This window comes from Arvicola amphibius, chromosome 4 (genome assembly GCF_903992535.2).
Source record: "Arvicola amphibius chromosome 4, mArvAmp1.2, whole genome shotgun sequence".
NCBI lineage: Eukaryota > Metazoa > Chordata > Mammalia > Rodentia > Cricetidae > Arvicola > Arvicola amphibius.
The window spans coordinates 90,457,656-90,472,633 of NC_052050.1; the positions used below are offsets into that span (position 1 = coordinate 90,457,656).

The 14,978-nt window shown below is 44.4% G+C and overlaps 1 protein-coding gene across 3 annotated transcripts in view; it reads left to right on the plus strand.

The window, feature by feature from the left end:
- Positions 1-14,745, plus strand: part of Cramp1 (cramped chromatin regulator homolog 1) — a 61,648-nt gene extending 46,903 nt beyond the window's left edge. For all 3 annotated transcript variants that reach the window (XM_038324684.1, XM_038324683.1, XM_038324685.1), the window contains exons 14-21: positions 603-684; positions 1,876-1,980; positions 2,229-2,407; positions 3,107-3,172; positions 3,750-3,981; positions 4,807-4,971; positions 6,072-6,220; positions 11,046-14,745. In XM_038324684.1, the coding sequence (XP_038180612.1) occupies positions 603-684; positions 1,876-1,980; positions 2,229-2,407; positions 3,107-3,172; positions 3,750-3,981; positions 4,807-4,971; positions 6,072-6,220; positions 11,046-11,210 (1,143 nt within the window). In that variant the 3' untranslated portion in view covers positions 11,211-14,745. The remainder of the gene's footprint in view (positions 1-602; positions 685-1,875; positions 1,981-2,228; positions 2,408-3,106; positions 3,173-3,749; positions 3,982-4,806; positions 4,972-6,071; positions 6,221-11,045) is intronic.
- The last annotated feature ends 233 nt before the right edge of the window (positions 14,746-14,978 follow it).

The following is a 14,978-nucleotide window of genomic DNA, read 5'->3' on the forward strand; positions in this document are numbered from 1 at the left end:
CGAGAATATGCAGAGTTGTTAGTAAGTTTGTCACACTATTATCCCCAGCTCTTTCTGGTCTCTGCTGTTTGCCAGCATCCTGGGAGATCATGCATGAGACAGGGTCTTAAAGGAACCTGAGTACTTTATATCTGAAAAGAGAATATCACCTCTATGCCAGACTCAGTTGTGTCATGATCCAATGTGACTGACAGATCTTGTAAATGTTACGGTTAGCAACGTCAGCAGTCAGCGCAGGTTCTTCTCGGCTGAACAGGTTCTTATAAGTACATCGGGACCTTTTGTTCACCTGCAGGAACGAGACCTGAGACCTGGAAATGATCATCTCTTGACTCTCAGTGCCTCTCGATACAAGCAGTCCTTTAACTTTCTCCATCCTGCCCACCAAAATGCTCAGCATTGAGCCCTATCAGCCTACCTACCCCATGGTTGTTAACAGATACCCATATCTGCCTTCCAGCCAAGTTAAGAACATTCTAGGTTTGAAATAAATCCTTCTGATGATCTTCAGTTTTCCTCGGGAAAGGTCTTTGTAGAGTGATCTTTTTTGACACCGATGTCTTCCTACCACCTTTACTATGTGCATTTTTTTTTTCTCACAGAGGACGCTGCTCCCTAGACCTTCTGAAAACCAGTCCCACAATGTGTGCTCCTTCTCCATCCTGTCTAATTCTCCTATAGCTGGTAAGACCAGGCATTCCTGGGATAGCTTTCCCTGAATATGCCTCACTGTGGACTATAGGTGTGGGTTTGCATGGCTATTTGTGGAACATTTCTTGCATACCTGTGCTCATTCTACCAGCATATACTTAGTGTACCCTGTGTTGGGCCTGACCGCCATTGGCTGGAGTGGAGTATACCTTTTTTTTTCCTCCCCGAGACAGGGTTTCTTTTTGTAGCCATAACTGTTTTGAAACTCGGTCAGTAGACCAGGCTGGCCTCAAACGCACATCCACTTGCCTCTGCCTTTCAAGTGCTGGGGTTAAAGGTGTTTGCCATCACTGCCTGGTGAATGTACCTTCTTTAGAGGTGTGCTCTGTTGTCTTTGTTGGCAGCACTTCTGAGTTCAGTGGAATGTATTCACTTTCTGCCTGTAGAGTCATGACAAACGCTTATAAAATAAATGTGTTGTTGCGGGTGTATGATGACATTTTCTATTTATATAATCTTTAAATTCAGTGGGTGCCCTGGTACTTTAAGCCTTAGAAAGTGTGGGTTCTGCAGTTAATATACATGCTTGTTGATTTATCTTGACTAATCTTTTTTTTTTTTTCTTACGATTCTGGGGATCAAATCCAAAGTTGTAGACAGCTGAGCAATTGATGTATTTCTGAACTGTGTCTCCATGAATCTTTTTTATTTTTTTATTTTTTTTTTTAGATTTACTTATTTTTATGTGTATGTGTAAGTGCCTATAAGGATGTCAGAAGCCCATGAAGAGATGTCAGATCTCCTGCAGTTAGTGGAGGTCGAGTGATTGGGTGGGTGCTAGGAAACAAACCTGGGTCCTCTGCAAAAGCAGCAAGTGCTCTTAACTACTGAGCCTCTCTAGTCCCTTCATGAATTGTCTTCTTTTATTTTTTAATTTTATGGGTATGGATTCTTGTTCTGCATGTATGTATGGGCAACATTTGCTTATCTAGTACCCATGGAGGCCAGAAGAGGGTGCTGGAGTCCCTGAAACTGAAGTTAGTGGGTGATTGGGCACCATCATGTGAGTGCTGGGAACTGAACCCAGACCGCCTTCTTGAAAGCCTATGTGAGTCTTGAGTGACTTGCTATGATCCTAGCTGTGTCTGTGAAGGAAACCCTCCATAACCCCATTGTGCACTGAACAAATCAGCTGATGTGACTGCATTTATTTTCCCCTTCCAGGGAGAGGCTGGTTCCGGCCCATCCAGTCTTCTCTGACCAAAGCAGCTCTGTCTCGACCGATAGTGCCCAAGGTCCTCCCATCTCAGGCCACTAGTCACCTGCCCAGTAAGTCTGAAATGCACAGTTGACAGCCACGATGTGAGGTTCCTTAGTCACCTTTTTTGTCATACATCTTTGTAATATTCTCTTCTTCTCCAAGGCATAATGTCTTACTGCTTTGCTAAGCGTATTACAAATCCCTTGGGTCTTCACTGAAGAGAGGTGGAGGGAGAAGCTGTCCCAAGCTCTCTGGGCATACATCATGAAGTGGAGTGTTATGGAACAGAGGTTTGATATATCACTCCTGTTGCCAGGTGCCATCGACTTAGCAGCTCAAAGTGCTGGCATCATCCCTGGAAGTCCCTTGCCAGTTTTAGATACTGATGGTTCATCTGGCATCTCTCCACTGACTTCAGAACAAGTAACCACTGCCATCTCGGGGCAGGGTGACACTGGACCACACCAGAACAGAGAGCCTGTTACTTCTGTAGGGGTGAGTGCATTTGCAAGTGCTGTTTGGCGTGACCAATAGCTTCTGGAGCAAGGCCATGGGCTGGCCTTGTTGTCATACCAGACCCTGTTGCACCTTTAGAGGCCTGATGTGTTAGAGAAGACCCTGAGCCAGAGAAGCCAAGGTTTGAACATCTACCATGGAACACAGAGTGGGAGGAGTAAAAAGACATGTTTGCTCTGTAATGTTAAAGAATCCATTGCTAAAACATGCATGATGGGATAGTTCTGCATTTCAACTCAAAGGCTGACATCAGCCCATGGACCCTATTCAGGTGGTACTAAGTGCTTGCTCTATCTTGGTGGAGAGTAGTTCATATACTCTTGACCACTTTTTTTTTTTTTTTTATCTTGAGTCTCCAAATGCTCTGATTTCTTGGCCTGTTTGAAAGGAGATGCATGGGGAGACCCCATGGAACCCTAGGGCCTGTGATTATGTGACCAGCCTCTTACTGAGCTGTTAAGTTTCTTCTTAAAAAGCAATAAAAGATTGTAAGTGCAGAGGCAATGCTCTTGTGACTCTCCATCATTTCCAGCCTGGAACACAGTCCATTCCTGCACCTCTGTCTCTAGGAGGACTGAGGTGTCTGAGAAGAGTTTTTCTTTGGTCCTCAGCCAAACAAGCACTTGGCTGTTAACCCAACTCAGTGTGAACCACTCATTGGTCTTCTTGTTGTTCCAGGGCACTAGTGACCCATTTATCAGCGTTCCAAGACCGGAGCAGGAGCCAATGACAGACAGTTTCCAGGTAGAGTACACTTGAGGGCTTCAATCCTCCCTGAGTGCACAGACCATTACCAGCAACATCGATGTCCTTCCACCTGCCTTGCCTATTTCCTCATGAATGAATGAACCATGCTGTTCCTGGTTCCAGCTTCCTTCATTAAACTCCATGTCTAAAAAGACTGGGTTTTCTTGGCTGGGAAACAGGACATAATTGGCTGGTGGCTTTCTATATTGGAGGTTTTGGTTTGGTTTGTGTTTCGCTATGCAGCTATGGCTGTCCTGGAACTTACTCTGTAGACCAGTCTGGCTTTGATCTCACAGAGATCCACTTGCCTCTCCTCCTGAGTACTGGTATTAAAGGCATGTGCCACCACTGCCCAGACAGCTGGTGGCTTTCTGAGCATTAATTACTCTTTACCTAGATGCCACCAATGGAAAAAGTCTCGCCCTAACCTGGCTTTACTTTGTTCTAAAGAAGTATATTTCTTGAGTATACTCCTCCTTTGGAAGAATGGGGTACTCCTGCATTTGTTGTACTCACTGTGACAAGTGCTCCTGGGCACCTTGTGTCTGAACAGTATTTGTCTCCTTCCTGGCAGGGATCATCTGTTCTGTCCTTACCCGAGCTGCCCAAGACTCATCTCCAGAATGGCCTTTCCACACCTCTACCCTCATCAGAGAGCTCCAGCACCCGGCTCTCCCCACCCAATGTTTCTGCACTGCTGGACATATCCCTGCCTGGCCCACCTGAGGATGTTCTCTCTCAGGGAGAACCTGCCACACAGATCAGTGACTCCATCATTGAGATTGCCATCAGCTCTGGCCAGTACGGTAAGTACAGGTGGCCTTGTATACCTTTTCAGAACCAGGTTCTTACTAAGATAGGGCAACCATACTTGCAAAGGGTACCTGAGTGTTATTTGCCAAACTTCCTGGTAAAGTTCCAGTGTAGTTGTCAGTTTTTAGCACTGAATATCTACCACTACTAGGTTCCCCTGCCTGGCTCTGGCAGGAGCGGTACCCGGAAGCTGAGCCACTGGTGGTCTGGTTGGGTTGCTCCTGACCTTGAGATAAGAATGGGATGGTTTACAAGGCTTTATGAAGCCTGGGGATCAGTTTCCTATTTATGCATCTCTGAGAGGCAACCCCCATGTTTTGCAGGTGATGCTTAGGAAGTAGCTGCACAGATAGTCACTGAGGGCCTGATCCCACTCATTCTGTGATGGTGTTCCTCGTGGTAGTGGCACCACTTATTGCCTGCTGACATGACTTAGATTGCGGGGCTCAGACAGACATAAGTTCTCTGCATTTTAATCCATGGACTTGATAGGTCCTTGTCTAAGTCCTTGCTTTTCTCAGTTGTAGACTGGGAACTCTGTACCCCACAGGATGGACTCTGGAGCATGTATTTCCCATGGAGCTGGTGCATAGCTCTGGGCCCGGGGCCTGAGCCTGCCTGTTATGTTTTGCATTGTGCCCTTCTTATAGATGAAGTTGCCCTGAAGACTCTGTGATCCTTGTTTGTAGACAACTGTCCCATTGGTGTGGACCCAGTGCATCCTGGGTATCCTGGGTTCAGTGGTACATAGCCTCTGCCCCCTGCTGCCTTGCTCTGGGTTCAGGGAGGCATTGCTGATTTTGGATTTTGGTTGACAGGTGAAGGAGTCCCTCTTTCTCCAGCAAAACTAAATGGCAGTGACAGTTCCAAGAGTCTTCCCTCCCCATCCAGCAGCCCCCAGCCCAACTGGATTGCCTCTCCCACTCATGACCCACAGTGGTACCCCAGTGACTCCACAGATTCCTCGCTCAACAGCTTGTTTGGTGAGTGTTTCTGGAGGGATCTTCTTTCCAAGATTGGAGCCAGGCCACACTTCTGAGAGCACTTTTGCTCATTTTCCAACTGTTTATTTCTGAATTAACTTTTTAATGTGTAAATTACATATAGGAAAATGCAGATTTTGAGTGTGTAGTTCACTGAATGTTGGCACAGTTGTAGACTCTGTACACAATATTCAAGTCACTCATCTGGTTTTCAGTGCCTTCTCTTGTCCATCCAACTAGCTCAACTTTCCTACAGAGCTCTTACAAAGACAAAGAAAGAAACAGACTATACTATCTTTATGTTCTCAGTTTCTTTATATATTCAGTAAGATATTCTGAAGTGGATGTTGTAGCTGACTTGTAGTATTCTTGGCCACATACGGAGTTTTGTAGAATGTGTCTTTTTTTTTTTCACCCAGAGAAAGATTCCATTCAGTTCTTATAACTTATCAAAGCTCTTAGTAGGACAGGCTAAAGCTGAAGCAATGATGGGTCAGTGATGGCTAGGCCCAGCCTAGATTGCTAACTATTCATTCCTCTGTCCCCTGTTAAACCCACACCTGTCTGTGCCCCAAATATAGGTTTGGGGGATGGAATTACTGAACCTGTTTATTTTGTTCCTCTTCCCAGTGGTGCCACAGTGAATGAATCTCCTTTTCCCTGCTTTTCACTATTGCTTGTTTCTTTAGTGCGTATGTTGGGAATCGGTGGTTAAGCTTAGCTTTTATAGTTGCCAGGACCCAGGCTTCTACCCTTACAATTCCAAACTTGATCTTCCTTGATTATGGTTACTACAGGAAACCAGCCCCACACCCAGTGGTTTTGCTGTCTCAGACATGAGCAAAATCATCTGCAATCCATGAAGTTAGAATCAGTAAGGGTCTGGCCACAGAGAATACAATATAGGAGAGTATAGCGCCTTGGAATCCTTAGAAAATGATTAAGATGAATGTACACTAACATTATTAGATGACAAAAGCCTGTTATAGCATAATGATGCCATCTGTAACCCTGGAAACAAGTGTGAAGAAGGTAGAAACCTAGAGGGGTCTGACTGGGCTGGCTGGACACCTATGTTTGACTCAGCTTTCTCTTTGCAGCCAGCTTCATTTCCCCAGAGAAGAGCAAGAAGATGCTACCAACTACTGCTGTTGGGGCCAACAGTGGCACATCTTTGCTTGGCCCTAGCTTGTTGGATGGAAATTCAAGGGACTCTTTTGTGTCCAGGTCTCTTGCTGATGTTGCAGAAGTAAGTGCAGTGCCATATTCCTGAACTTAATGGGGTCTCTCCTAGGTCCTCTGGTCTTAAGGAATGTTCATGGGGACTGTGTATCAGATAGACAGCCATACATAGTCTCTGAGATCTGGCGGCACTGGGACAAACTGTAAGTAGCAGCTGTCCTTTGTAGGCTTCTTAATCTGGGGAACCTAGGATCAAGGTGGAGAGCCAAATCACCAAAGGCAGGTAGAGAGCTGTTAAATCTCTTCTAGTCCTTCCCTTGCTGTGTAACCTTGGACTGTCTTCAGTTACCCAATCTGGAAGGTATAATTCCATCTGGAAGGTATAGTGTTATTTTATCACTTTCCTGCTCTGGCTGCAGAAAGTCTTTGAGTATCGTTTTCCTGTAATGTTTTATGGCCATGACCCTGTAGGACTTGGGAACAGATTCTGCAGTAGAGTTCTGTTCTTTATTTACTTGTTCTTTCCCATGTTTGGGCTAGGCTGTCTGTTCTTGCAAGCATCCAGAGGTCCTCACATTGTGTGTGTGTGTGCCCAGTCAGTTAGGGCTACAGAGTCAGCCCTGGAGGGAGGAGGGAGAGCAGGTGTGGCGCTAGCTACAGAACTGCAAGCATCCTGAGAGACTTAATTAAAGTACACACCATTTGAGAAAGATGCTCAACCAGCATTTCCCAAGCTGGTTCCCTGGATATCAAGGTCTTGCTAGTTATTCCAGAAGAGGGTTTTTTGTTTTTGTGTTTGTTTGTTTTGGATATCAAGGTCTTGCTAGTTATTCCAGAAGAGGGTTTTTTGTTTTTGTGTTTGTTTGTTTTGTTGGAGTTTCTTTTCTTTTCTTTTCTTTTCTTTTCTTTTCTTTTCTTTTCTTTTCTTTTCTTTTCTTTTCGAGACAGGGTTTCTCTGTAGCTCTGGAGCCTGTCCTGGAACTAGCTCTTGTAGACCAGATTGGCCTTGAACTTACAGAGATTCTCCTGCCTCTGCCTCCCGAGTGCTGGGATTAAAGGCACGCGCCATCTCCAACTGGCTCCAGAAGAGTTTTATAGCCAGACGCTTGAAGGAAAGTTCAGATCAAAACAATATTCAGAATAGCTGTTTCCATGATGAATGCTAGCATAATCCTGTAGTCCCCAGCAATTGGGATACTTAGGAAGGAGGATAGCTGTGGGTTTGAAATCAGCCAAGGCTAAAGAATGAAGCCCTGTCTCAAGGGAAAAAAACAAACAAACAATAATAACTATAAATATACAACTTTTGGGGCGGGGCCAGAAATATGGCTCAGTGGTTAAGAGCACTGGCTGCTCTTCTTCGGGATCTGGGTTTTAGTACCTGGTAACTCACACCTGTCTGTGACTCCAGTTCCAGGACTTCAGACATACAGACATACATACAATACAGATATACGTGCAAGCAAAACACCAGTGAACATAAAAATAAAAAAAGTTTGGGAGGAATTGGTTCATAAGTAAATTTTTTTAAGCACAACTTTTTCACAAAAATGTTAGTTTCTCATTTTTCCAATGTGAATTTTGAGGTGATGGAGTCATGGAATGCTTTGACTTCTGAACCATGACGTACTTGACAATTTCAGAACAGTACAAGAATAGAGGGGTTGGAGAGATGCCTACGTGATTAAGAACACTTAACTTTACACTCATAAGGACCGGAGTTTGGTTGCCAGCACTCATGTAACAACCTGGCCATCCACCTTTGCCTGTAACCCAGCTTTAAGTGTAGGAAGGCGCAAACAGGAGGATCACCTGGGACTTGCTGATTTCTAACCTAGCCTTAAATTTTAAAGGTGGTGTTGGTGGTGTGTGCCTTTAATCCGAGCACTCAGGAAGGAAGAGGCAGACAGGTCTCTGAGTTTGAGGCCAGTCTGGTCTACAGAGCAAGTTCCAGGACAGCTAAGGCTACAGTGAGTGGCTTTTAGACATGAAACAAAGAAAAACCAGTCTACAGTACACAACCCCAGAGAACCTAGACAACAAAGAGCACCCTAAGAGAGATATATATGGGTCTGCATAGGAAGGAGCAAAAGACAAGATTTCCTTAGTAAATTGGGAGCGTAGGGATCACGGAAGAGGGTAGAAGGGGACGGGAAGATAGGAAGGGGAGCGGAGAAAAATATATAGCTCAATAAAATCAATTTAATAAAAAGAATAAACAAAGGAAATCCTGTCTTGAAAAACCAATCCCGGGATTACCTCACAGGAATAGGTGGAGAGTGATTGAGGCACTTAGCACACAAAAGTGTGCATACAGACAGATGCGTGTATTGTTAAAGTAGTACAGCAGTACTAGGACTCTTCTTCACATATCTTTGTGTAGGGATGTGTGTTTATGTGTACATATGTGTGTGGAAGCCAGGAGTCCTGTAGAATGAAGCAGCAGGCTGTGTCCCGCCACCCGGCTAGCTTTGCCCAAAATAATTACACGGAAACTGTATTTTTTAAAACACTGTCTGGCCCATAGTTTTAGCCTTTTATTGGCTAATTCTCACATCTTTCTTTAACCCATATTTAGTAATCTGTGTAGCACCACGAGGTGTGGCTTACCAGGAGAGATCTTAACCTGCATCCATCTCGGAGAGGAGAAGCATGGAGACTCACTATGGCGACTGCCTGAAGCGTCTCCCCAACTCTGCTTCCTTTTTCCCACAATTCCGTTCTGTCTATTCCGCCTACCTAATTTTCTGTCTCTTAAAGGGCCAAGGCAGTTTTCTTTATTAATTAACCAATGAAAGTAACATAGACAGATAACTCTCCTCCATCAGAGTCCACAAATGCTTACCTTAATTTCTCTCCATCTTATTTTTTAAGTTTTATTTAGTTATCTACTCTGTCCTTATGTCATGAAAGTGTGGAGGTAGTGAGGGTTAGATCTGAGCACAGCTTATAAGAATTGGTTTTCTCCTACTCTGTAGGTCCCAGGGGTTGAACACAGGTTATTTGCATTAGCAGCAAGCACCTTTATCCACTCAGTATAGCACCAGCCTACTACCTTATTTACTGAATGAAGCTGGACCTGGAGCTCATTGATTCTGGCCAGTGAACTCCAGGGAGCTACCTGTCTCTGATCTCCTAGCTTTATATGAGTACCGGAGGCTCAAGTCTCTTCATGCTTTCAAACTCAAATCTTCATACTTTCATGGAATGCACTGTATTAACTGGGTTATCTCTAGAACCCTGTCTTGTACAATATTTGGCATTTCTCAAGTCCCTTCACTATGGATTCTTACTCATAGGGCTCCTTGTACATAAATGTTTCACACAAAAAAGGCTGTTCTTTCCTTTCCAGTTAGTATGGACACTATAAGTCCCTGGTATTTATGACATGGGCACTGCCTGGAGGTCAAGAATGCTGAGTTTCAAGCCAGCCAGACTCCCAAATCAGCATTTGCATTTTTCCTGGTGATGCGGTATTCTAGACAACGAGCAACACAGAATACTGTGTCAGTAGCAAGTAAAGGACACATTCACCTGCAGAAAGAGCCAGTATATTCAGCAGAGGGTCTTCCCAAGAACTCTGTACTTTAATGACCTCTGCCTTTGGAAGTGTGATAACAATCATTTATGAATGCAGTGATCTGATAATGGAATCTTAGTGAGAATAATGGGTTAATTTTATGGGGAGAACAGAAGCTGTTTTGGTCACAGGTTGATACCATGGAAGCAGGGTATGAATACATAAGTGTTTTGGGACATGGTCTTGTTATATACTTTGGATTGGTCTTTACCTCACAACTTCTGCCTGCTTTAGCCTCAAAAATTGTGGGATGTACATCACTTCCTGTCTTTGCTCTACTTTTTTAAAAACATTTGTGTGTGTGTGTGTGTACACATGCATAGCAGTCAAAAGACAAATGAGTGTTTTCTCCTTCTACACTGTGGTTCCAGGAATCAAGCTTAGATTATCAGATTTGGTAGCAAATACTGTTACACACTATAACATCTTTCCAGCCCTCCTTTCTTTAGAACAAATTTCAATTTGTCAACATTTCCAGTAAGAATTTATAATTTGCTGGATGATAGTGGCACCCGCCTTTAATCCCAGCACTTGAGAGGCAGAGACTTGAGAGGCAGAGACTGGAATACAGAGAGAGTTCCAGGACAGGCTCCAAAGCTACAGAGGAACCCTGTCTTCAAAAAAACAAAAAAAAGAATTTTAAAATTTAGTTCTTGCTGTTTTTATTCATATCATCATATCATGTAGTTAGTTCACTGAGAAAAATTCATGCAAGTCTTACCAAATGTTACTACAGTAGCTATGTGGACAGAAGTCCCTGTTTTCATGAGACTTCACTATAACGGTGAGACAATAAAGTGTCATCTCCACAGGATAATGTCTTTCCATACCCAGGACTTACAGATTTCTGTGTCCCTCCCAGTAGTTCTCTCTCGACCTTGCTACTGTGCTGAGCATACCATTTTTCTAGTGTTGTTTTGAGTAGCTGCACTCGGGGTCTCTTCACACATCCTGGTGCTCTGGAGAGCCTCATTTCGTTCATTTCTGAGCACCTCGCTCTGCTTGCCTTGATCTCCGCCTTCTCTTGTCACTGTTGACCTTTCTGTGGACTGTCTTCTTCGTGGGTATCGGGGCGTGGCTACTATAATCTCAGCATGTAGGTGTTTCATGTTCCCAGGGACTTTCATAGGATGTTGTGCAGAGTATGCACTTCAAGAAAGTCCATGTGCTTAGACCACCAAGGTTTCTGAAGTTCCTTATAGAGTAATAGGCTCCTTCTGTTGACATTCTGCTCTTGGAGCCAAGAGTCTCTAGTCAGGATGGTAAGCCATTGTCCAGCTAATTTGGTCTTGTTGTCTCTTCTGTCCTACAGGTGGTAGATTCCCAGCTGGTGTGCATGATGAATGAGAACAGCATTGACTACATATCTCGATTTAATGACCTGGCACAAGAATTATCCATTAATGAACCTGGCCGACGAGAGGTTCTTTTTGATGGTGGAGGAGGTAGTAATCCTGTTGGTGACCTCTCTCAGTGACGGTGCCTTGTGACATGGGCATCCTGGAATCCACAAGGGAAGTCTGCGGGGCTGGCCCATGAAACTGTCTTCACAGTAGGGAGAGTGAAGCCCAGAATCCCCAGAAGACGGTGAACCAGAGCACCTCCAACAGCATATGATATGTAGCCCATAGGAGCAACTGAGCATGGCCTGTCCCAGCAAGCAGAGACAGTACCATGCACAGAGACCAGGACAAGCTCTGAGAAGGGTAGACATCAGAAATTCTTTGAGTATCAGCCCCTCCTCAATCCTGCAGGCTGTGTGGCAATCCCACCTGTGTATCTGCATGTGAAGCCTTCTAGAGGGTCTCCTTCTTGAAAGAGACGTGCCTGGTGTTCCTTTTGACTTGGGAGCTGTTATCCTGTGTTCAGGAAGACCACAGTCACTGCTGCTTTCTTTCTGATATCCTTTCCCCAATTGGCTGTTGTGTATATAGTGATGTTACAAGGGATAGTGAGTATGGATCAGGCTCTTTCTTGGTGGTATCTACAAGCTAATACACTTTCTGGATGCCTTGACCATGAAGCAGAGAAGAGTCCCAGAGTCATGTAGCTATCAGAGGTTTGGTTCTTCCTGGCATAAACGGGGGGGAAAGTATGTCTTGCAGATTGTATGGATGTTTTATACGGTCCTACAAAGAAATGGTTTTCTTGTGGTTTAAGAATAGGAGACATGGCCAGACAGCGGTGATGCACACCTTTAATCCCAGCACTTGGGAGGCTGAGGCAGGCAGGTCTCTGTGAGTTCGAGGTCAGCCTGGTCTATAGAGCTAGTTCCAGGACTACTAGGGCTGTTACACAGAGAAACCCTGTCTTGAAAAACAAAAACAAAAAGTAGACATGAACAAGGAATATTAAGAGTCCTCTATCTAGGTGGCTTTGCTCTCTTCCTGTGCTTGATGCTTAATGCCAGTTCTTTATAGGTGAACTAAGATACCATTCTACTTGCCTGCCCCCCACACACAATACACTGCTGTGTCTATAAAGCTTTTGTGTGTGCTCTAATTTTTTATGTATTATTGCTAGTGTCTGAAGGGTGTCTTTACCCCAGACTGCCTCTCTTCCTATTCTGGAACTCAAGCAGGGTTCACAGGTCAGAGTATGTTAAGAGCTTACCACTTGGTGGTGTTTTAACAGCTCTTTCCCGGACCCCAACTATGGTCAACAATCATGATTGAGGCCATCCTGCTTAGAATGGCGCCAACAAGAGTTTTGCCCTCTGTAGATCCCTTGCCGCCCAATCACTCTCCTGGCCCCAGTGTGTTCGGGGTGAACAGGTTACGCATGCAGTACCCTCTCACCGATCCGTCTCCACACAGCAGCCAGGACTGACAGGTCCTTTTCTTCTCTTTTCTTTTCTTCACTTTGGCAGGGCTTTTCTGTACAGCCCTGGCTGTCTGTTGTGTAATCTGTAGACCAGGCTGGCCTGGAACTCAGAGATCTGCCTCCCAAGTGCTGGGATTAAAAGCGCCCACCACCACACTCGGTTTGACAGTCCTGACTCCTGAAACTGCCACCTCTGCTCTCTACCTGTTCTCTCCTTCCTTGCAGAGTAGTCCTTGAGACCAGCCTAGGCACTTGCTTCTCTGTCTGCAGTGAGGAAAGGGATGGGAACTTCCCTTGATCCAGTTGTCTCACCAGCTACTGCAAACCCTAGAATGCAGACTCCACTGCAAGAACTGAGAGGATACTGGTTCTTAACAGCAAATTCCTTTACCTCCTAGCCTCCTCCTGCCACTGGTACCTGTAAAGGATCTGCCCCAGATCCTGACATGTATCCCCTAGGTCTGGTAATTCTAAAACTCTTAGAAGATGAGAAGAGCAGTGAGCGGTGCTGTTAGGAAAGACTGGTGAAGTCCCTAGTGTAGTGTGTCTTTACCCAGTTGTGTGCTTTCAGCATTCCTTTACTTAGCTGCAGGGGTTTAGATCTTGGGACTGTAGCATGATTAGGATACTAGACTCAGCCTAGATCATGGCTAATTGCCCTTCCACTATTTCAAGCAGACTTTCCCATGTTAAGAATGGGTGCTCGTAGCATCCTGTTAACTGAGCATATTAGCACTAGGAACTAGTTGGGTTCCTGAGCTGATTCCCATCAGGCAATGAATGCCTTGAGGCACATGTAACTCTGTGATGTCTAAAAGGAGCTGAGACTGCTTTGAGCAGCAGAGGCTACAACCCTTGTCTTCTAGGAGCAAGCAGGGGTGGATTGAACTGATTCTTTACTGCAGGGAACCTGATAGGATTCCAGAAGAGTCTACTGCTTCTTTAACAGCCAGACAGACATATTTGCTCATCATCTCCATATTAAAGGACAAATAGTGGTGTTTGTAGCAGAGAATCAGTGGGTATAACTTCTCACAACTTAATCAAATTTCCATACATAAATCTGGAAACTGCTAAAGGTTAGAAATTTGTAAAGACAGCAAGAAAGCCTCCTTTCTGCATCTTTCTCTGCCTTTCCATCAGTTTTGATGGCTCCTGTTCACCTAGGGCTTCCTTTGTGCACTGGGACTTAGTGTGATATACATGAGATCACCCCTATCCCCAGGTTCTCTGTAATCCTGACTGTTCTCGAACTCAAGGAGATCCGCCAGCCTCTGCCTCCTATGTGCTGGGATTAAAGGTGTGTGCTACCACCACCAGGCTAAGAAAACTTTCTGTTAATACTGATGTCTTAGACTTTTTGTTGATTTGTCTTTTCAAAAAGATTGAGATCCAGTATCTCTGGTGCTTGGTGTGGGTTATTCCCTAGAAAAGATGCTCAGGCAAGTTGGAGTTCATATATCCTGTAGAGGCATAGTACTTGCTCAGGGAGTGGCTTTGGGGACATTTCATATGTTGGTCAACCTTTTTCCCCACCTTGTTCTTTTTTCATTCCTTGTGGCCTCACTGCTAGGGGATGTCTCTTACAGTTAAATCGCATTTTTAACCAGACCACATTATTAGAAATGGTCTTAACAAGCTTAGAGGGAAATTGTTTTATGTACTTTTAAAAACATCTGCGAGGTGCATTCATGAGGAAATACCATACTTTGTCTCTAATGTAAAAAAAAAAAAAGAGGAAAATTTAATTTGAAAAAAGAAAACCACAGTATACTGTTCCAAGAGGATCACCTGATGAGGTCAGTCCAGTTTTGGAAGCACTGTACCAGCCAACCCTTACTAGTTAGTAAGATCGCAGGCGGGAGGGCTGCAGCCTGCAGGCAGGACTCAGTGCTGTTTGCTTTGATAATCGTTAAGCCATATCATCTGAGGTTTCCGGCTTGAGATGTGAATTTGTTTTATAAACTATAAATATACAATGTATGTATAAAGCAGAATGCCTGTCCTTCTGATTATTTTTTGTACCATATTGTAAATTACATTATTTATTCTTTACCAATTTTTTGGGAATAAAAGGTGTTTTGGTTATTTAATATAATAAACAAAAACTGTTAAACTTCAGCTAAAATTTCCAGTTCAGCTTGTAAATGTTTTTATTGTGCATAAATACATACTAATACTTGATTTAATAACTGTCTTTTGTTCCTACTTTTAAAGCCAGTATGCTTGATGTTCTGGCGAAGGCGCTACATTAGTGAGATGAGCCCTGAAACCAACCGGCACGGATGGGCATAGCAGGAGAGTTAGGCGAATCCTAGGGGTAGACGGGAGGACCTCAGGGAACGAAGGTTGAGTGACCGCTGAAAACAGAGGTGGAGGTCTTTGCAAAGCCCGCTGCTTCTCTTTTGGGCATGATCTGCGC